Source organism: Lissotriton vulgaris, chromosome 10 (genome assembly GCF_964263255.1).
Source record: "Lissotriton vulgaris chromosome 10, aLisVul1.2, whole genome shotgun sequence".
Classification (NCBI taxonomy): domain Eukaryota; kingdom Metazoa; phylum Chordata; class Amphibia; order Caudata; family Salamandridae; genus Lissotriton; species Lissotriton vulgaris.
The window spans coordinates 558,806,571-558,829,747 of record NC_141698.1 but is presented as its reverse complement, the minus strand read 5'-3'; the positions used below and the strand labels follow the sequence as shown (position 1 = coordinate 558,829,747).

The window sequence follows — 23,177 nt, the reverse complement described above, 5'->3', positions numbered from 1 at the left end:
ATTCAGAACCGAGTCGGAAAGTCCAAAAGCTTTCCAAACATCGTAATGGGTCATTCAGAAAGCTTTCCAAATTGGTTGGAAAGACGGGCTCCGAATCGGATTCGGGTCTCGGACCGACTTCGTAATCGACCCCATGATTGTGATCCTGCTAAAACATATTATTGAGGTACAAGCTTTTGCAACACCCTTTAAATTAATATTTTGCTCTGTGACAGAGCAGCATGTCAGTGTCAGCATAACATGATGATGATGTCATAAAACATTAGGTGTACCAGAAACTATGACTTGATTGCAACCTCACTCTGATAATGCAGTATACAGCGTCATGGAAGGAAGCTCTCCAATGCCTTCCTGCAACCAACCATTGCGTCAACAGGAATATCTTGCTTGACAGCAGAACGCTATGGTCACCAATACTAGTTGACCGACACAGTGTCCCCACCCCCGCCACTCCCCCTCTATCACCACAGAAGGAGCAAACAAGGCTCCCCGAAAAGATACCCAGTTTAGCTTCCCTCTAGATGCTCTCAACACCCCCTGTCACACCTCCACACCTGGACCAGTCCCCCACAATTATTTACCACCTGCTCAAAGCAGATGGAAAATATAAGGGTTCAAATCCACAGAATGGAGAAAATCTGTGTCAACGAACCCTGCAATCAAAATTCAGATTTCAGTGTGTTATTCCCCATTCTAGGGAGTCAATAGGTAATTCTAATTGGTACACTTGCTGTTAGTTAGACAGTGATTTCTATATCAACACATTTAGAAAACATCAGTTCTAAAGGGGCAATAAAGTTTTTATTTGTTATTTTGCAGGATACGCTAAGTTTAGTGGTCACACATTTTTATTTTGAAAATGATAATGTTCAAATCTTTTCAACGTGGGACTTCAGTTGATGTAGTAAATATTTGCATCCAGAGGAGAATGTTGCCATTAATGTCACACACTTACAATCAGGTATTCTGAAAGTGAGAAAAAAACATTTGATTTTCAAAAAAAGTCCAATTTAAATTTGTAGTTATTTTTGTATCCAACCTTTGAGAAATGCTGTATCCTTCAACAAATTATTCAGGGCAACAACAACAGCCATTTTCCTTCCGAGCTGCTTGGTGATATTCCCCGAGAAAATGATTGGGCTGCCATACTTCGAGAGCTTTAACTCCAACTGAACCGTGTATCTATGATCTCCACTCACTGTGTGTAAATCAGTAATCCCCTGAAATGAAAGAGAAGCAATTGTGTAATCAGACCTGTTTTCAAGAAATTCTAGATAGATATTTAGTAGAATACACAATTATAACCAACTGCTAAAGGGACTTATAAAATCAAAAATGGTCTGTGGTTCTACATTTGAAGCAAATTTACTAATTTCAGGGAATCCTCAAAGAAATCCATCTTTCCTGGAGCCTGCGACTTGCATCTACCCAGGAGAACCTACAAAGGAAAACATTTGCATATTCAGAAAAGTATCAAGTGCACATTTCCGAATGTGTTAATGTGGAACATGCGTTTATATGTATTGAATAATTTTCCATGTAGGGAAACTAGTTTCCGTGGTAAAATACTCTTCTTCTAATTAATTTACCACTTTTTTGGTGTTCCATCCTTCTTATCAACCTAAAAGCATATCTAATCCTACACTTGATTGTGGTAAATCTGAAACTGTATCAAGGTGGGAAACATCTTATGAATTTGCATACCTTTGCACGCTTCTGGGTATTCACCCATAATCCAACACCTTGAACAAATTAATTCACACTTATAATTGTGTGAAATCTCCTTTGTAAGCATATTCATTTATATGTGGAAACTCATGTTTAATGAATAGCAAATTATAATTTTCACCAAGTAGGGTAGTGATGACATGCTACTGTTTTTAAGTCTGATTCACACTCTGCAAAACTGGTGACAAGTCATGGCTCAGTTCTCCACACAATATTTTAAAGCATAAAGTAAGATGAAGGATACACCCATTATTTGGGATGATCCATCATTAACCCGAGTACCCAAGAAAAATTAGTATGAAAGAATATCTGCATTTTGCAAGATCAAGAATTCTGTTTTCTACCTGTCATTAACAGCACCATTTTGGCACAGTGATGATATTTCACCTCAACCCTTCCTTCCCAATTGGGCCAAATAATCACATTGAATCTGGGGACTCACCCTTATGTAATAGATATCTTTATCATCTACAATCAATTCCAAGTGTCCAATTCGTGCAGTTCTAGAAGCTTCAAGTTTTCCTGAAACAAAGAACATATTTAGAACTGTTTAGCACCAGACCTATACTAGTCATCTAGTTCAATAGGGGATGTCAATGTAATAGATAGATTATACAAATCATACTTATGTTCATGGCACACATTATGTGCGAGCACTGGGTGTGCCGCCTAACTGGCCACCAAAGTTCCCTATTAATCTTCCACAAATTCTTAGTTATTGGCATTATTTACATGTAAAAAGGAAATGCATAAAGTGCCTAAAAATCTTCTTAAAGTCAATATTATATTGGTATAATTTTGTTTTGATCACAGTAAGAAGCACATGAGTTTAGCACATATATTAGGCAAAACACAAGTGACAGAAGCAAATGTATAATATTACTTATTATAGACCTGTGGAATAACACTTGTCTGAATGAAGAAAATGCATCAATAGAGGTGATGTACAGGACATGGTTACTCTTCACATCGGAGTCAAGAGTATCAACAACATAGTTGGGAATCTAAACCCAACAGATGATCAAAGTATGGTGCAGAGTAGTATTTTGGATCAAAAGCAAATCTGTTTCTCTAGTCCAGTCTATAATCTTAGGCTTCACGGTCTTCAGAGTCTATGTGTTGTGGTTCCCCTTTGGTACCGCGTGTGTCTGCCTATGTTGGAGTGTGATACTCTTTTTTACCGTTTTTCCCCCTGCAGAATGCCATGCATGAGCCTCATTCTTGATCGATAAGCAGGACATTTCTGTGTACACCAAAGTGTTATTTTAATACGAGGCAGTCTCTCTTCTTTTCTTGAAGGTTTTCAATAATAATATGAATCTGAATCTCTCTCCCTAATAGATATGTACAAATCCCTGTTTTGATGCCTGCCTGGCAAGGTGATTAAGATGCACTGTTTTATTACTGCTTCTTTTGCAAGTCAGTAGTGCCCCCGCATCGGAAGACAACTTTTGAAGAATCCATCAATGAATCCCTCAGATCTCAAACTTTTCTCTGATTTTTCTTCCTCCTTATATGGCTACACTCACAAAAAGAGCCATAACGTGTCAACTCCATAACTTCTCAAACTTTGTAGAAAGAAATCGCATTTGCCATAGCCTTGGCACAGAGATAGAGGTGGTCTTAGTCATTGAAGAGATGAGGATGATCATGGTTGGGGGCAGTGTTGGGGCACGGATTCCATTCGATTTATTCATGGCCTTCATTATCATCGACAATCAGACCCGCATTCCTCGCCTGGCTGAGGTTTCTTTTGGTGACAGGCTGTTGGATTAGATGTAATATTTTTACAGGACAGGGATCAGATGATGCAATGCAGAGCATTATCAAATTGCTTTCTTATTGCAGGATGGATTTAACTCTATTCATGTACGTTGATGACACACAGGCCTTGTTAAACATTAGAGGAGAAAAAAAGCCAAGGTACTGTCAATCTACCTAGAGATCTGAATATGATCAGGACTTAAATGAATAAGAACTATTTAAAGCTAAATCCTTTTTATATAGATTATGAGACATAATGATTAGGATGTTCACATTCTTCTTCCATGGCTCTTTGACCTCCACCAATAATAATAATAATAACAATAACAATAATAATAATAATAATAGAGACATTTGTAGAGCGTGACAGCTACCTCAAACAGAGGTGTCCCGGTGCTAAGGGGTCAGAAGTATGGAGATGGAGAACCCGAAAGCCACGCCCTCGGCCCACTATTCTGCCCAAAAAAGCCATGTCTTCACCATTTCCCTAAAAAGTGGCTCTGTATCAATATTGCAGAAGTCACTTGACAAGGCATTCCACAATTTAGCCACCCGGGCCGTGAAGGATCTGCCCCCCATGCGAGCCTTCTTGAAACGAGGCGTGCAGAGAAGCTTTTGAGAATTGGACCTTAAGGATCTCGTCTGCTTATATCCGCGTAGTCTTTGTTTCAAGTAGCTGGGGCAGTTACCATGCGTGGCTCGGAGTGCAAGCGTCAAAGACTTGAACTCGATTCTTTTGACCACTGGTAACCAATGCAGTTCTTTTAAATGTGGAGAGACATGCTTGCAAAAGGGACACGCATAACCAGTCTCGCAGCCGCATTTTGTACCATCTGAAGGCGTCCATTTAGGTACTTTGGCGGGTCAAAATAAAGGCCATTTGCATAGTCCAGCCTGGAAGTCACTATGGCATGGGCTATGATTTTTCAGCACTCCTCTGGCACCAAATGCAGAATTGTCCTCAAATTTCTCAGTTTGCAGAAGCAGGTAGCTGTCACCTGCTGTATCAGAGCCGAAAAGGAGAGATCAGCCTCCCACTTCACACCCAGATTATTTATGATATCTGCAGGGGAGGGGGGTCATTTCCATAGGCTACCAGAGAACCAATGATGGAGGTGGCTCTTTCCCAAGGAACATCACCTCCATCATCCCTGCGTTGAGTTTAAGTTTACTGTTGTTCATCCTCAATGCAATGTCTCTCAGGCAGCCCCTGAAACTTTTAAAGGAGTCCTCGGTTTGCTCTTTAAAAGTGAAGACCAGCTGGGTGTCGTCGGCGTACGAAATCGCTCTTACCCCCCAATTGGCCATCAAAGCAAATAGTGAAGCCAGGTACAGATTGAACAAGAGTGGACTCAGCACTGACCCCTGAGGAACTCCACACCAGAGCTATTTTGGTTTAGACACAAAGGGTTGCATTGCAAACTTCTGTGAGCGATTGTTCAGGTAGGAGTTTAGCCAGGCCAGTGCTGTACCACCAATGCCCATCTCCTATTTGACAGTGAAGTGTGGTCGACAGTGTCAAATGCCACCGATAGATCGAGAAACACCAGTATTGTGGATGCCCCTGAATCGGCCTCCAGTCTTACTGACTCTGCCACCTCTAAAAGGCCCTCTTGGTACTAAAACCAGACCGAAAGCCATATTGAGTATCATGTAAGTTGCCCTTACTCTCAATGATATTGGTCAGTTGTCGCTGCACCAGTTTTTCCAGCCTCTTTGCTGGTGCTGACAGCAGAGAGATAGGCCTATAGTTATTCAACCCCTCTAGTTAGAGATGTATGAGTTTGCTTTGTCTTTAATCCATTGAAGTCTAGATCAACAGGTTGCGTCTATATTAAATAACTATTTGTTTAAATTTAGAATTCTTATAAGGGTTTGTCCGACTCCCTCAATTTCCTCATAAACCTATTGTGGGCAAAGTATTTAATCATTGGCTGCCTCAATTCTAATTACTTACATCTGCTAAAAAACATTGTCACTGCAACATATCTAAAATGCAGGAGAGAGGTTGATTTTGGTGTACAGAGTTTAGCAGGAGGGTTTCCTTTGCAGGCTACCTCCTCAGCGTCTTTTTCAATATTACCTAGACTCATCACCTTGATGGACGGCCGAATGGACAGAGAGATTGACAGACAGACAGACAGACTCATGAAGCTGATAAAAAAAGTTCACAGATATAAATGGTGCTCTTGGCAAACTCAGGATCCCAACTTCAACAGTATAACAAATAAATCAACATCCATAAAGTCTCCTTACTAGGTAAGTAACTTTCAGGAAAACATAGCTCAGTATAACAGCAGTTGTAATTCTGTCCCAGCAGTTTTGCTGTGTTTTTGTCATTGTAAATAAAATGTTGCATTGAAAGGCTGAGTTGACTAATGACAATACAGCTTTTCTAGTTTCCAATACCCGGATAAAATATGTCCAAACCAGAAAGGATACTAGAATAAAGTATGTAGCTGGTATTCTGCTTGATTGACCTTTTTAGGATCTTTGGAATTTTTCTCAGCCCACTGTAAATACATACAGTTCACAAGAAAATCCCCTACACTTCTTACTTAAGTGATGTCAGGGCTGTTCACCTGATGACCTTTAAACAGAAACGGAGCAATCAATTATTAGAAATTCAGCCCAATATAATTTAACAAAAAAACATAACTAGGGAAAAAGAAATACAACATGGTCACATACACACCTTCCATTTGCATCTTTTTCTTTGGATGAATGAACTTAATCAGAAATTTCCTTTGGGGTGCATTAAAGCTCAGGTCTAGACCAACATCCCTTTTCAGGACTGACTTTGGGGTTCCCATGAAGAAATGCAGTGTTGCTTCATTTGGAATCCAGCCATTTTTCTGTGAAAAAAAAGACTGTGAGTACTTCATATGGCCTAATATACCTCAAAACCCTGCAGACAGTTGTACACAAATGTGTTCAATTACTTAGTCCTTCTTTACAGGGTAACCCCCTCGCAGTGTTTTCACTAGCTTAATGTGTTGGCCAATTTGAAATGCTTCTAGGTGTATGAGATGACTGAAAAGCACCCAACACCTCATCACCACATCACAGTGTACACTGTCAGACTTTTTTCCGTGGTGCATTGAGTTGTCGTGGCCATTAAACATTACAAAACAGAGTGCTAAGGGTCCCAACGAAGCTCCAGTGCACTAGGTATATGGTCGACAGCAGACAATTGGCCTTCCTAAGCTTTCTTGACTCTACCTAAATGTTGGTGAGCATTCATGGCCTAGCTCAATGGGGTCTAGTTACAGTGCAACACAATTATCACAATTACAATAAATATATCAATGCGCAGCCGGAGTTGTGAATGCTTAGGAGTGTAATAATGCATCAATAATAAGTACATAGTTTTACTCCACAAACGGTATTTACAATGATAGAAAGTATAAACACAATACAAATAACAATTAGCATTGAATGTGAACCAACAGAGTGAGATCAAGGGTCCCTTGCAGTGCACAGTATCTAGACACAACTGGTGATCAATAGATTTGGCACACATTGGTAAAAAACTGCAATAAAAACACATTAACACAGCAAAGAAGTTCCAAAACCCTGGTAAGGTTAAGTAATATTTACAACCATGCTTTGATTGCGATCACTGGGTGACCCTGATCAATGCACTTGGAAATAGAGGATATACTTGCCTCCTCCCCAAATGGAGATACAAAGTAGCAATGTTAAATGCTCGTGACACTAGAATTCACAAAAACCTTAAAAAAAATACAGAACAATCCAAAAGAAATGGGAAATGAAAAGACAGTTCACCTTAGTGGGCTGCGAAACAGGGAACAATGTCTCGGATTTGAAAAAGCGTGTTTACAGGAAAGAAAACTCATTTTGAATAAAGCAAATACATGATTTTTTGGTTAGACCTATAACAAGTAGATGCGACACTGGTGGACATGAAGAGTGGGCAGTATATTGAGTTTTAGCCAGGAAACACATTAATGTGATCACAATGACATTGCTCTTCTCCAGGTCCTCAGATCTGTATTGTATATGCTTTTAAACTAGTGATGAAATACCTGTAGCAAGGGGATTTATAGTGCGCAAAGTCGTAGACGCCTTGAGAAAATAAGAGGTTTTTAGTTTCTCACTACATGCTTTTGTTAGCCCAGGGTACAGTATTACCATGGGAGAATAGATGATAATGTAAAGAAAGGGATCACCAAGTGCCAATGGGCAGATGAAGTTGAAAATTGGTCTTGACATTTCTGGATACTAGAGTCTCAAGCTAGTATCTTTAAAAATATATCGTTCAGGATAGTTTGGCCAGCTGACAATGTGCCTGTCACTTAAGTGCAGAGAATATCAGAAACTGCAGTATCTCCAGCCAGCCAAACATTGATAAATTAAAGTTGTATCTCTTAAGGACTGCTTCCAAACACCATATCATGGGAATTACTTCTCTGTGCTCATGAACTGCATGAATTAGTTGCTATGGGTCTCATTATGAGTTGGCACTTAATTTGGGAGGTAATAACACACCCAGTAAATATTGATGCAGCTGGCTGTGCTGTTTGCTACCACTCCATTGTGAATTCAAATTGTTGGAATGCCAGATAATGCAACAATATTGTGGCTACCATGGACAGCCTCCATGCCAAACCCCTAGCATTTTATTTTTTAAATGCATGTCATAAGGGACAGTGAGGCAATCTACATCTACTGGCATTGAAATGCCAGTACATAATCTGAAGTACTCAGTTTACCAACTGAATTGCCCCTGAAGGCTAGCACCGCTATGTATTATTTGAACAAAATCATTCAATGTCATAGTTAAACATAATTATTAATTTAGGGTTCCATCTGAGAGGGGTATATTGCATAAATACTGGAGATTGGCATCTGCCCCTCTTTATCAAGACTGTCTGTGGGTAATAGACAGATGTGCGATGCTAGAAAAGCCAATTTAAGCAGGCGAGGGGCTGTCTGCAGGAAAACACCAACGTTTAGAGAGCATGTTAGAGTTATTTTCAAATTTGTATTTAAGTGTGTTGAATTTGTCCCTACCAGCTACCCTACCTTTTCTGTCTGAGTATTGGTAATTTTGTTTGTACTGTTATGGCTAACCATACATGGTTCATGTACCAAGCTTCAACTGTAAGAGAGCAATGTTTATTTTTTTTGTGTTGCTTTTATATACTATACAAATGTCAATAAAGTATTTTATATAACAATAAGGAATATAGAATATTTGGCATTGTGAGTTATTTTCCCTGCACAAATTCTCCCAGGTTTTACCTAAAGAAATCTATACTGAGAAAAGATTGTGGTTTGTCCTTACAATTTGCTGCACAGGTTGTAATGAGGGCATATATAATGACTTGACAAGCTCTCTACAGCTCAGACAATCAAAACGTAGTCTTGGTACATGCATGACATATATAAGGCACTTGAAACACATTTAAATATTATTTCTGGAAACACTGCAAGTTCCACAAACCCCCTTGCGCTACTTTGTCTTGTTCATAAATTGGCTGTTTAAAAAAACATGCATTGGTAAAGCCAATCGCTCATTTTTTTTATCCATTATCTTTGTGCATGCTCTTTACTGATGCTGTGCAGCATCAGGTAAAAGAAGCTGCTTCCCGCTGAGGCTGTGCAGCATCAGTGGAAAAAGTAAAAAACAGTGATGATGTAGCCACTGCCATTCCACTTGCGTGCACTTGTGTAACAGCTATACCTCTGCATGCGTCATGAAGAGGGCAGCATTTTCTTTGCTTTTTCTATTTACTGATTCAAGATGGCGGACACCACTTGACTCGAGAAATCAAATAATAACATGTCAGAGAAGGGCGTTTTCCACTCTCTGTGGCACTTAACATTACGTAGTAAGCTAGCATAACATTGTGTAGATCCTATCTTATGGAAGGAGTTTTTGTGTCCTTTCTGAAAATAAAACAGAGGCATTGTCTAGCTATCCTGTGTAATGAATGCAGGAGCTAAACAAGCGGTCCCTCTTAGTTCCATAGTCTACCATACAATAAAAAGGTAAGAAGATAGCAGAATTTCTAATGGAGCATGGAAGATGGACTGGTTACTAGAGGGACGCTGAGAGTGATTCTCCAACTTCAGACCTCATGGCAAGATATATGGTGGGATACATATGACTCGGCATACATCTATGGAACTACAATAGTTGCAGTCAGCTATTGATAACTTAGGTAGGGTTTTAGACTGACTGTTAAGGAATGTGTAATGACATGATTCGAATATATCTTGCTTTCATTGTCAATGAGATATTGAAATTTATTATGATAGTTTTTAAATTATTTGTGAAAGATCATTGCACAATAATTCGTTCATTATAAAATGCATGTGTGTGTGTGTGTGTGCGCGCGCGAGTGCAATTTGGGGGTTTGGGAAAGGGCTCTGCAAAATCACCTGCAGATGAGAGATGTCTGACAGGTGTGTCTAGATCCTGACACCTCTATCCACAGCAGCATGATTCATCGGGTAGGGTGAGTGACACCTGCCAGTTATTGCTTTATCTGTAGAAGTCATGGATTCCTTGAGGGGAACAGGACATTTGTGATATCCGATAATTTCAGAGAACACATCATTAGAGATTTACTAGCCATTGTCAGTTTTTATTGATCATTTGTATGCCCCACTGATCAGTTTTAGATGCATCACTTGGGGCTGCACATCTACCACCATTAAAGATCACTATTAGTACAGAAATGTCTAAGAGGCAGTAATAGTTAACATTTTGTCACTCTGAGAAGTGACTCTTGCCTACCTGTAAAATTCTGTATTTATTGATGATGGTGTTAATCATGCCATCCCTATTTTGGAGGGAGACACTAGTTACGTTTTTGCATTTCTCTAGGTTATTTCTGACAGAACCAAAGTGCATCCTTTTCAAGTTTTATTTGCACCAGGAAATCAAGTAGTCCAAATACTCTGTGGTGCATGTTTTCTTTCATTGTTGTTCCTGTGTTTTTTAGTTGAAGAATATGATATTCATAAATGTGCCACTCTTGATAACAAGCAAGATAAAAGGATAGATTTATTCTATGAACATATACCAAGAAGCTAACAGACCATGGAGATTTGTCCTATGTCTTCATACCTGTAAAGAATTTGATGGAGAAAGTAAACTTAACTGCTGAAAATGTGGGTGCTGGGGTCACAATAATGTGCATTTACTTTGCAAGTACCATATCCATTTTATAAAACAGAAATTGAAATTCCTCACATAGCGATCTTCCCTGAAACAAAAGCCTACTTCAGCATTCTGAGGGAATAAGAGAAAATTGCCAAACTTGATTCAACATAATTAGTGAAACAATAGGCTCTATATTTCCACTAATAGATCACCATATATTCAAATTACAAAAGGTTCCAAGAAAGCACTAAACATTTCCTATTCTTCACTAAAAAAAAATAAAGAAACAAAGCAAATGTTAATAAAATCAGAAATAGCAACATGAGGGAAAGACCAGACTAAAGAAATATGGTACACTTTATGGCTGAAAATCATGAACGGCTGAATCATGAAATCATGAAACTGTCTAAACAACCCCCTTATCACTCTTTAGAGCCTCCATGCTCCAGAAAGGTTACACAAAACAGGGCTGACACAGCAACACATGTTGCCATCGTGGTTTGTATCTGAGAGATATGCTTTTTATTCCTTGCTTTTGTTATTGCTCTAAATCGCAGGAGACCGTTATCAAATGAATCTGCTGGGCTCATTATAACTATTAATAAGTTTCACATGCACTTTATGCACCTAAAGTCTAGGAGGCTTATTTATGAAAACTATTGCATCGTTGCGTGAAAACCGCAATGTGAAAGTTTTCACTGCACCCTCCTTGCAACATGATGGATGCACCTTATTTATTACACAGTACTCCATGTCGCAAGGAGTGACAGATGTGTCAGGAATCCTGACGTACCAGTCGGTGAAAAACTGAGGCATAACAATAAATAAAAACGCACATACATTTATTCAATTTATTGGGTGGTTTATGATTGCAGGTTGGGTTTTGAAAGAATTCATTTTTACATAGTGTATGGTTGATTGTAATGCATTGGTTGATAGTTGAGTCCAAGGGAATATATTTTTTTCATTTGTTATAAATTTTGGCACCCTGTCCCTTGGATAGAAGGGCCTCGCCCTTTTATTTAAAATTGGAGTTGTGTCTGAAGCCAGACGCAACTCCAGGGGCGTAACACAGGCCCGCAGCCCCCATGTTGCGGGGGGCCCCCGAGCTGCAGGAGGCCTCCTCGGCACAGTACTCAGGACTGCGAGCTCCGGATTAAATCCGGAGCGGGGGCCCCTCCCTGTACCTTGCAGGGGGGCCTCCCTCAACTTTCGATATGCCACTGCGCAACTCCAACAATGCAGGGGGAGGGCTATGATTATAGCACTGTGTCATCCTTATGCCTGCCATGAGGCAGGCGTAAGGATTTGACTCAGTGGCATCCTCGAAGTGGTGCAGTGAAATCTGATAGGTTTCTCTGCACCACTTCAACGAGGATTTGTTTTTGTCAGAACACCCATTGTGCGTGCATTATACCTGACACAGGTATAATGTGGCGCAGGGGTTTACAAAGTGATGCACCTGCCTAAACTCGTCACCTTGTAAATATGCTGCCATGTGGCATATTGTTTTCGCCACCACTGCATCATGAAATGTGATGCAACGGCAGCGTGAAAGTGTTGGAAGGGGTCAAAAATAAGCCCATACATTTTTTCTGTAGACAAGCTAAGCTTATCAGTGGATGCTGGCATTTAACGGTGGTGAGGGGGTGGATCGCAGGGGCGGGGGGCGGGGGGGGGGTGGAGCGGGGATGTGAAAAAAAATACTTACATGTCTGCCACCTCCGCCTACTCTTGGTCCTCTTTGCCCGCTTCTAGGGCAGGAAGCAGTAAGCTCCCGGCTCCCAGCTTTACAATAGCCAACCACAACACTGCAATGCAGTGTTGTGATTGGTCTGAGTGCTGTGGTTTGGCACTCAACCAGAGAATGGGAGGATGTGTTTGTTGTCCATGCAGACTGTAATGCAGCCTGCATGGAGAACATACAAAGTGCCATGACAATTTGACCGGTCCAAGCCTGCCGACCAAAACGTTCTCCGCACTTGAAGTGGACAAACAACTCCTCCCCGTCCTGCTCTGACAGCAGAGCAGCCCCACCGCTGCACAACTTAGCAAAGGGAAAATAAAATGATATCATTTTTATTTTTTCCTTTTTCAACCTGCTCAGTGGGGTGACACTCCTCCGCCTCAGCAGAGGAGCCACCACTAAAGCTTATGGACAAATGAGCTTAGTCACAAACGACGTTTTGCAGTACACAGGGGCTGCTCACCAGTAGGAGCGCAGGAGCATTCCCCTCACCCGAAAAAGTCACCACAAAACAGGTACATGTTACCTCACATTTCATAAATTAAAATGGTTTGTCCCATATGAACCTTTATAAAGTTATAGGGCTGCAACTTTCTCTCCTGGGTTTGGGTACTCTGTGTCCAATCATGCTGACTGGCAGTATGAGGTGGCCATTCAATTAAGTTAATTTCGCATGTAAAGCTGGCCAGTATGTTGCCCTTGATCAGGCCAACATGCACACTTCAGGCCTCAGCAATTAGTTCTGTGTCAGGGAGCCAAGGGAAGTAGGAACCCAGCCCCCGGGTCTCCACTTGGGCATTGTGTTCATCTGCTCCTGCAAACCCTGGTGCTGCTTTCATGCTGTTTAACAATATAAACAGCATGAGAGCAGTGGTGTGATTGGCAGCTACTGGTGTGAATTGACTAACGGTCCTGCATGCATTAAGAGAGGCTGGCATCGAAGGGGCAGAAGAAGGATTACTGGGAGGCGGCATACTGCCTAACTTACATGAAAGTACGATTAATCACAGTATTACTGAAACATGAATATAGTTAGTGCAATCAGGTCTGAAACAGCAATGTAATATTTGTAGGCAGGTGGTTGAATTAAGGTCCTAATCTAAGCACAATCAATCAAAACAGACTACGGATAGGGCTGTGCAGGGGCACGCATTCTTATTGTACAATATAGCCAAAACTGCCCTGCACTCTTTCTTATATTCAATACATGTACACATCATTGTTGATCCATATACATATCAAAATCAATTTTTAATACGCAGGGGGTTTTCACAGGAAAAAAATCTAACAAATCTCGGTTTGTTTGGAGTTCACTCTTTACTAATGTTCGTTAAAAATCTGAAACTGCCAACGCGTTTCATCCTAAAGCGGACTTCTTCAGGGCTTAAGCGTTTATAGAGAAATCACTTCATTCACGTAATTGTTGCCTGTCTGTCATGTCACTTAATTTAAAGCATATATTTGTTCTCATATACAGGTGATATCGACTTTAAAAGCTTGTTATTAAAACTTGTATCTTGTACATTGTATATGTCCAAACCTATGTATCGTGTTAGTTCATAAGGATCAATCAAGTATATCGATAAATGTTGCATCAGTCATCAAGCGGTCATCTGGTTCGGTCTTTAGAGACCGTTCTCCCGAACCAGATGACCGCAGGGTATTAGGGGATTGTGTCTCAAGCCCTTTGCACCTTGTTTTCACTTTTGACCATCACTCTTAGGGATGTTAAAGACTGGTGCAGGCATTTATGCTTCAATCCCCAATTTCTCTGTGGCACGTCTTCTTATTGAAGGGTACAAGCAGTAATGTAATCCCTGTGGAAATAACTATGCCCACAGGAATCAGAAGACGAGAAGGTTGCGGTAATATTGATGCGGCTTTACGGTTATAAATGCAGGTTTTGCGTCAGCATCCATTTGGTTGACGCCTTTCTTATAGCCCACTAGCCTCACTCCGATAAATGGTTTTAAGAATGCAGCACTGCAATTGTCGTTTGTGACAAACACAGCACGCACACGCAACCTTCAACGGTCGGTAAATCTCCTTCTAAAGTTATGTACCGTATGTACTTAGGATGATTTCATTTGTCTGATAGAACATCAAGGCTTTAAGCATAACACACATTTGTTGTTCTTCCAGCTCAAACCACTAGGGGAATGAATGCGCCCCCAGCATATGTCTCTGCGTAGTGCTAAATATCTTTCAGGAGATCCACCCATTGTCTGTGAATGCTGAAACTCATAAATAAGTTGAGACTGTCTTTCTTTTACTGTGGGACACAGAGGTTACAAAGTGGTTGCATTGTCTGCGAATCTCAGTGCTAACATTTCGTGATCTGCTCTGAGAAATGTGACATTATTATTCGCTTACTGCAGGACTGTACAGCCTTTCCCGTGGATGAGTACCTCCACTTTACATCAACCGTGGTGTCTGTTCATGAATGGTTAGCTTCTTCTTTCTTGTTGTACTATCTAACTCTCATTGTGAATATCGGTCTAAACCTTAGTCGGGCTGGGGCGAAGGGGTTATCATTATCCATGTATGCATAATATAAAAAAAGCATTGCGGTGCTGCAGCATCGTCAATGCCTAATCGTCCTAGATATCACAACTATTACTGTTAAAAACTCCAATTCTTGGCTCCTCTCAGTCTTGCATACCTCTGCAAACTATTGCCTCCCCAGATTCAGGGTGGCCAGTAATAGCTGTCCACAAAGAAAGGAAAACTATGCTTACTGGCAAGCAATCCAAGGGGGGCTTTTACCAGCCTCCGAGAAGGCTATCCACCGAGATGATCTCACTGCCATTCCCGCTGTTTCGGCTCCCTCACTCGCCATGAAAGTGTCAGTGCTTCCAATCCACTCCTCCTTAACTCAGTGCTTGCTGGTGGCGATTGCTCTTTCAGTAGCAAAATCTACATGACAAATCTGTAAATGGCAACTTAGTGCTTGAGGCAACTCGGGTAACTTATAGGATGGTGATACAGAGGAACATGAGGTAAGCTGTGCTTTGTTTGGTCCATCCATCCATCCATCCATCCATCCATCCATCCATCCATCCATCCATCCATCCATCCATCCATCCATCCATCCATATATTATTAACTGCGAGAGAATAGCGATGGTTATGGCCGGATTTTATTGGAGGTTGTGCTTTGTCTTTGCCTGCTGCTCAGGGTGTCACATGACTAATACACAAGCTATCAATTTGTGGTTGGGGCTAAGACATCAGGTTAACAATTGTGTGGATTCTCAGTAGTGAATAATGGCTGCTGGCTGCTGACTGCTGTTCTTTAGGAGAGCAGGCACCACATAATTGTATCTGCATTTTGGACAGTCTAAGCAACATTTCTATGTGTCAGTCCATCCTCTATTTATGCCCCAGGTGAGGAAATGTTCGTTTAGATGAAGCTAGATTTAAATTAACTAGTACAGGAGTTTCAGGTGAAGGTCCTCGAAGACGACATCGCTGAAAGGCCCTACTAATGGCAATACAAAGAGATGGCCTGTGACTTTCAAAAGTGGACTGAAGCCAGACACTTGTAGAAATTGCCTGTCATTTTTAAATCTTACTGTTCTCATTAGAGGCTCATCTTCACAGCCATGGACATAAGTGCTTTTAGAATATTTAAACAGTACACTCCATGATTTCAATTAAATTGTTTAAATTAGATTTATATAGCGCGTACTACCCCTAACGAGGCATCAAAGTGCTTTATGGCGAGTAGCATGATACCCATGAGCCTGACGAAAGTTAGTGGTCAGTACATTTCTTTCTCGAGTTAGTTTTGCATGCGTATTCCATGCTTTCATGCTAGTCTCTTTGTGGTACATTATTGACACAGTTGGGATCATTAGAGGGGGCTATGTGAAAAGTAATTGCTTGCTGGAATTAATAAGAAAGGGTATGTAAGTAAGTAACAATAACAAAAGTGTGATAGAATGTCAATTTTTAATGCAGGAATTTAGTAGCAGGTGGAGAACTTGTGCGTGCAATTTGTGGGTGTAAACCTTTTGAAAATAAACACTTTTAAATTCTGCTCTTAAGAAATGCTGCTTATACTTTCTTTCTAGAGGCAATTAAGAGGTGATACAGATAACAGGGACAAACGTTTAAGCTCATTCATTTAAGCTCATTTCAGTTTACAAGCTGCAGTTCTTTAGTTAATACAGGCAAGAAGGAACCCACAAAATCATAAAGGTAACCCCAGCAACCACCCATAGCGACTCACAAGTACTGCAAAACTCAACAAAAGACAAAAATGGAGGTAGGGTCATAAAATAAAACCAGATAGGAAATTTAGTTAAGATAAGTTAATTTATTTAAATTTGTTAAAAATAGATACATTTATATTAATGATAGCAACATTAAATTATACATAAATATTAGTTTATCTACAAATATTTTTAAAATCACTTATTGCTGCTTATGTGAAACCTTCATCCGGACAAGCCATTCTGTAAAAAAGAGACGAACTGATGAAGAAGTTCACAAACCACACTGATCACCCTGCTCTCCCACTTCAGGAATTTATAGGCTTTTCATGTACTCCTGTGCAAGATGGGACTGCTGAAGGCAGTGCCTTGCACAGGAGTAAATGAAAAGTGTCTGATTGTGACCGGAACACGGATAAATGAAAAAGATAAACAACTAACTTATGAAATGTTAGGTCACCTGAGGAGGGGATATTAAAAAAAATGTATCTTTAATTATATATTTTTATGAAGATTACACTAATTAGACTACATGCACTAACATCAATGGGTACTATGAAAAACAATATATTGAAGAATATTATTCACTGTTTCAACTGCTCATTACTGGATGAATCATTAAAAATGGAATCCAAATATTTTCTTGAGTTGCCCTGCTTAGCACTCTACCTAAGCAATATACAGTATTATACAGTTCTTAAAATGCCTGACGACAAGAAATGTGAAGCAGTAGGCATATAACAACAATAAAGGGGTATATACTAAAACACCATATGATTTGCTCAAAATGGGTGTCTATACGCTTGAGGGAGGGGTGTGAATCTGCACAAGGCCTTTAAAAAACACTGCAGACCTGCAGATAAAAAAGAGGAATAGCTGAAGAACATTGTGGCAAGCTGAGTACCACTACTAAAGCTCCCTTTTCTCACCTGCTAAACTCAAATCTGGTGCACAAATAAACTTAGGCCTAAATGATTATTGTGAACAAAGCTTGGAAGATCACTCTTGAGGTAAAGGAAAACAAAGTTACTCTTAGTGTGGAGGGTCACAACCAGAGCAAGAAGGACATAAAAAGACACATCTTGTGGCTGTAAGACCAAGAACTAGACCACTAACACCCTCTATTCAGGGTTAGCAGCCAGAAGCACTGCATCGTTTACCGTGGAATGGAGGGGAAAATACCATCAGAGAAGCAATATTCTTACATACCCCCACGAGGCGGTATTTTATGAGCTAGATATCTGCCTCTGGTGCTTTCATGCATTTCCAATTATGCTGCTTATGAAAATAGGGAAAGAATAGCTCAGAATTAAACCAGACTTTTGCTATTCTACATTTGTCAGCTACTGGGAGGAGGACTAGAGAACACACCCTAACACGTCCCTTCCACAAGGGGTGAGAAAAGGATAAGCTGCACTACCCAACTTATCCCAGCACTCCCCATAAGTACTCAATGGCAACACTGGGCTATGGATTGCTGGCTAAATGGCTCTTTTTGAGGCCCATCCTGGCATTGCTGGATTCTTTTTTGCAATTTCTTCTCTTTCTAGGTATATTTCCAATTAGAAAAATGTTAGAATTGTCTTTAGAAGGATGCTGTTTACATGTAATATGACCCTGTATCTCACTGGTGTGCCTCAAGCATAAAATCACATTCTAGAGGTGTGTAGAATTAAAACTGTGCCACAAGAATTGTGAAAATGTCATGACTCAGAATTTCATTAAATGTGTACATTTTCAAATATCCTACAATATTATTTTTTCAAACTTTTGCTGTAAAATGTACATTTACAGTGTATTAATTAAGCAAAATAATAAAACATCTAAATATATTACTCAGGAAATTTCACTTATTTAATATAAAAATGTTTTTTACAACTTGGAAGACTCTTTCCCACATCAATAAGTAAAATACTGTACTTAAATCGCTTTTGAGTATTTTTCTATTTTCCTTTTTTATTACGAATCCTACTTCTAACTTTTTCTAAATGCGAACGAGTTGGGACTTTAACCAATATTGTTATAATGATATCCAACTTTCATGCAATTGTTAAAGTTGTGACTCATACCCTGTAAAATAAAGCTTAATACAACTTTGCCATGAGCAAAAGTATTCTTTGAAATTTCAGAAGTGACACACATTGTGTCTAACATTAGCAATTTCACAAAGAAAGTTGCTAATTTGGGAAACCTTTCAATCTTGCTTCCCACATCTGACAATAGAGCAGTAAAATTACAAACCTAAAAACGCAGGATACACCAGTATCTTCAAAAGGTAAAGGAGGGCCTGTTTAGTATGCTATGGCAACCTCTAAAATGGCAATCATGTTGGTTATGTTTTTGAATGGTATATTCTTTTTTAATTTGGCATTATCTTCAATGGATTTATTTCAACAATACCAGGTAGAACTAAAACATGCTTAGTGTAACTACAGAAACATGTAGGCAGATGTTGGAATTTTTGTTTTAAGCACACAGTTTTATAAACATGCATTGATCACTTTATAAATCGTTACATTTCTTCAAAATGAATGCTGTGTTCATGTATTTAATAAATGTGCTCAAAAGAGCAATAGTTATAAATAAACAATAAAGAAATAATTAGCTACTAAGTTAATATAAAGATTATACAAATTTGAAAATAATAATAGTAAACAGATGTATACATGTATTTGTTCCCTTAGTGAGGCTTAAGCACAGATTCATGACTACGGATAAAGGAGGATGCTAAGCTCCAACTTCTCTCCCGAGGCACCATAGAAAGCATGGGTAAGAGCGCTGAGGTGGTGAATAATTAATTAATGGATAAAAATATAAAAAAAGACGCAAGAACTGCTCCTCAAACCACCCTGTACACTGCTAAAATATAAAGGAAGAGGTAATGAGTCATGGTATTAAAACAAACTGAGGGTTTAAGGAGCATCTGTACTAGGCCAGCATGCAGTTGTTATCATGTGCCACCCACTATTATAAAAGCAGATTTTTCAGAACACAGCCTGAAAGGAAGCCAGACCAACAAAGGCTGCAGAACACTATATATACAACAAGGCGAGCTATAAGAATATAGGAAATACTTTTTAATTAAATTACTAGGGATACAACTGAGTGAGGGGCATGATAATCCCTTGCATAGTCAGCATCCAGGAAAATGTAAATGATTTACAGAGGATTGGAAAATAGATAGCTGTGAATAAAGTAGAGTTAAGTCCCAAAATAAAAAATAAACAAGATCTGAATGACAGAAATGAGCTAAATTAGCAGGTTTAAGATAATATGAAAATGCTCCCGCATTTATAGACAATAGTAAAACATATTCTTCAGGTGAAAGGAGAAAGTTATTTCATCTCCTGGCCAAAAATGGAGATATTGTTAAGATGTTTGTAATGTGCCCATGACCAAATAGTGCCGGCACCATATCTGAACTAATATGATTGGTCTCATTCAATGTAATAACTATGGGACATAAAGTGTCAGGAAAAAGATGTGAACAGTGTTCAATAATGGAGAAAGAAAATGTTCACGGGGATGATTCAGGGCTTCCTAAAGCATACAATGAAAATGATAAGACTTTCTTTAAAAACTGTTTATACAACAACTTTAGACCCCATACTGTTTCATTGCAAATTATTAGACATCTAAAAAGCAGGAGAACGCAAAGAGTACAAAGCACAGCTTAGTGGCGACAACTTTTTGAGAAGATTTTCATCAGCCGTAACCAGTGATAGATAGAACCATGTGGATTGGGAGAAACAGATAAATTGTGTGCAGGAGGACTAAGCTCAAGAACCTTATGCTAGAAGCACAGAAGAGATTTGCAACATAAAACTGACTGAAGAGCAGTAGCTTTTATTTCATTCTTTTAATCTGATATTCAAAAATTAGCTAACAGCTCTTTAATATCAAAAAATTGCCTGTTCGATCATAAGATCAATTTGCTTGTGTGATGTCTTTTAGGAACTTGCTGGTTGTTCAGGGCACATGAATATGTTTTCATTGTTGTTAATACGAGACACTGATAACTCTGAAAACTTAGACTTTATCTTGTTGAGATATGTGGATAATAGTTTTAAATGGGGCTCATCACACTGAACATTTCAAATTATTCTACGATATAAGGTATTATCTCCATAAATATATACTTAAGAAACTCCTACAGTAATCATGTCAACAGGCAATCAATGTAATTAGTACTCTAGTTTGCAAAAGGTAATGAAGGCCAAGTAAGTAAAATAAAGTTTTGTAAACTTAGTTGTTTGTATGCAGGTGTATATCACCCATGCATTGTTTAAGACCTAATAAAGTTTTAAATAGTGCTGAAGGTGCACTGTAATGTGAGAAAGAGATGCTCAAGGGAATGAGTGTCGAAAGAGCAACAAACATGAAGAGCAGGATGAATGTAAAGTCAGTTGAAATGAATCCAGCCAGGAAGATCATAAAAACTTGCCCTTTTTATGGAAAAAATCAGTTTTGCAGTTGGCGTTTGATGTTTCCAGATAGATGGGGTCTCCACAGAACAGGGCATGTTAAACTATTACTAAATGAAAATAGTAAAACACTATATTTCAAGAGTCCAGTGCAGTTAGTGAAGGGGAGTGTGTTAAAGATGGAAATATAGGTCGAGTCTTTAAATCAGATCTAAGTAATTATGCAGGACCAGAAAACATCAGTCTATTGATGTGACTGTAATATTGAGTGAAGACAAGGGGATGTAGGTAAAATCCATCTTCTTACCCAAGTGGAATCAATATCCATAAAACAAGTCCAAAGCGAATGTAATTAATTAGGTTAATCCTCTCTATTAACTAGATGACAATTTAATAATCTCTTTAAGATTGTCATATTTAAGACAATGATTCAATCAGTTTTCAATTAAGGGAAGGCAATCAATCCCCAACAAAAAAGGCTGGAAGGAACTCTCCGAGCGTCGCTAATGAGTGATCTTAGACAACATCCCTGCACATCCTTTGGACGTAACATGAAAAAAAGATGCCTGACCAGCATGGTGGTGTCAAAGAAATCAGACCACAGAACTTATGTGTAGATGGGATACTAATGCTCTAACAAGTGGTGGTGACATATTTAATCCTTCTATTTGCAACGACATATTTGTCAGCTGCAATACAGGAACCACAATCTAATCAAATCGTTATATACAATATCAAGTAAATCGATTTTTTTTATTACAATAGGTTGATATCCTGACAAACTAAGGAATTAATGTGATTACAAGTATAAATGTCAATAATTATTTATAAATATATGCATATATGTCACATTGCATTTAGTGCATCGTTCTCCAATGTCGGTCCTGGATGGCAGGATCCATGCCAGATTTTTAAGATACCTACATTTATCTAAACGTGGATATGCTAAAAATCTGGCATGGATATGGCCCTCCGGGGCTGACACTGGAGAACCCTGATTTATTGCATCAAATGGTTACATTTTTTTATCATCTCTGGATGGGATACAATTTATAAGGTTGAAATGAGACACTTCAAAGAATTGATAAACAAATAAACTAATAATATGTGGGGCTCAATTTTCAACAGTGATAGGAATACATTAATTGAATACTATATTAAATATTAAATAAGTATATATCAAGAATTAGATAGTGGAGATAGCCAATTATGGTGTTATTGCTTTTGTTTTGGATGTCCATAGCAATATAGTCCAAGCACAGCACAATATATTTAAATATCGAACAAATCAGGATGGAATGAGTGTCTAATCCTAGCAGAAGCGGGCAATGTATAATTAGTGAGGCAGCTGAATAGTAGAAATAAAGTCTAGATGTTAAAACATATCACGATCTTTGGGAAAGACACCATATAAGTCATGCAGTTGACAAAACTGTTCCATGGAACTGGTTTATTCAAAGTGCATCAAGATCAAGGTAAGCCTGCAGGTGTGACAGAAAACAAGCAAATGTCATCTTCATAATATTAGTTATAGCTTTTATCAATAGTTATCAGGATATTTCAGAACAAGAGATTGGGTCTAGTAGGCATCATATGAAATTAGTCTATTAGTTGTAGGAAAGAAGCATGCATGGAAAGGAGTTTTTATGTCAAAAGTTCTATTTCACAGGAGGGTTTGCTCGAGATTTTGACACAGTACTCCAGCCAACATTTGCTAACAGAGCAGATACCAGCCGTTTGATCGGCCGGTATGTAAGCCGTATTCGTTTACAATAATTTCCTGAAAAATGTCAAAGAACTGCAGCTAAGTTTAAGAAAATGAACTGGAAAACATTGTCTGTTTGTTCCGACTCTACAGTCCATGAGATTTGGTACGATTTGATACTGCCTGCAATTTTGGGATATATTTTCCCCTTCTTGGTGAATGCTAATTGGCTGTCTGGCTCATCATGGCGATATCACTCTCCTTGCAGATGGTGATACGTGTGAATCCTATGGAATATCTGACAAAGATGCTGCCCTGTCAGAGGATTTTTGCTGGGCCAAAATCAACTTGCTTCTAGGTTTTAACAAAGAATTCCTCCAAGGAAAGAGAAAACGTAGCTGCTGCAGGATCTGGCACCATCTAGAGATATATATTTATTTAGCTGACTCGTCAAT

The 23,177-nt window shown here is 39.1% G+C and overlaps 1 protein-coding gene across 1 annotated transcript in view; it reads right to left on the bottom strand.

Annotated features, from left to right (window-relative positions):
* APOLTP (apolipoprotein lipid transfer particle homolog) overlaps positions 1-23,177 on the bottom strand; it is a 1,141,779-nt gene that overhangs the window by 743,257 nt on the left and 375,345 nt on the right. Inside the window, exons 19-21 of the mRNA XM_086941409.1 lie at positions 6,188-6,347; positions 2,171-2,250; positions 1,040-1,220 (exon numbers count right to left, since the gene is read on the bottom strand). Coding sequence (XP_086797535.1) covers positions 1,040-1,220; positions 2,171-2,250; positions 6,188-6,347 — 421 coding nt within the window. The remainder of the gene's footprint in view (positions 1-1,039; positions 1,221-2,170; positions 2,251-6,187; positions 6,348-23,177) is intronic.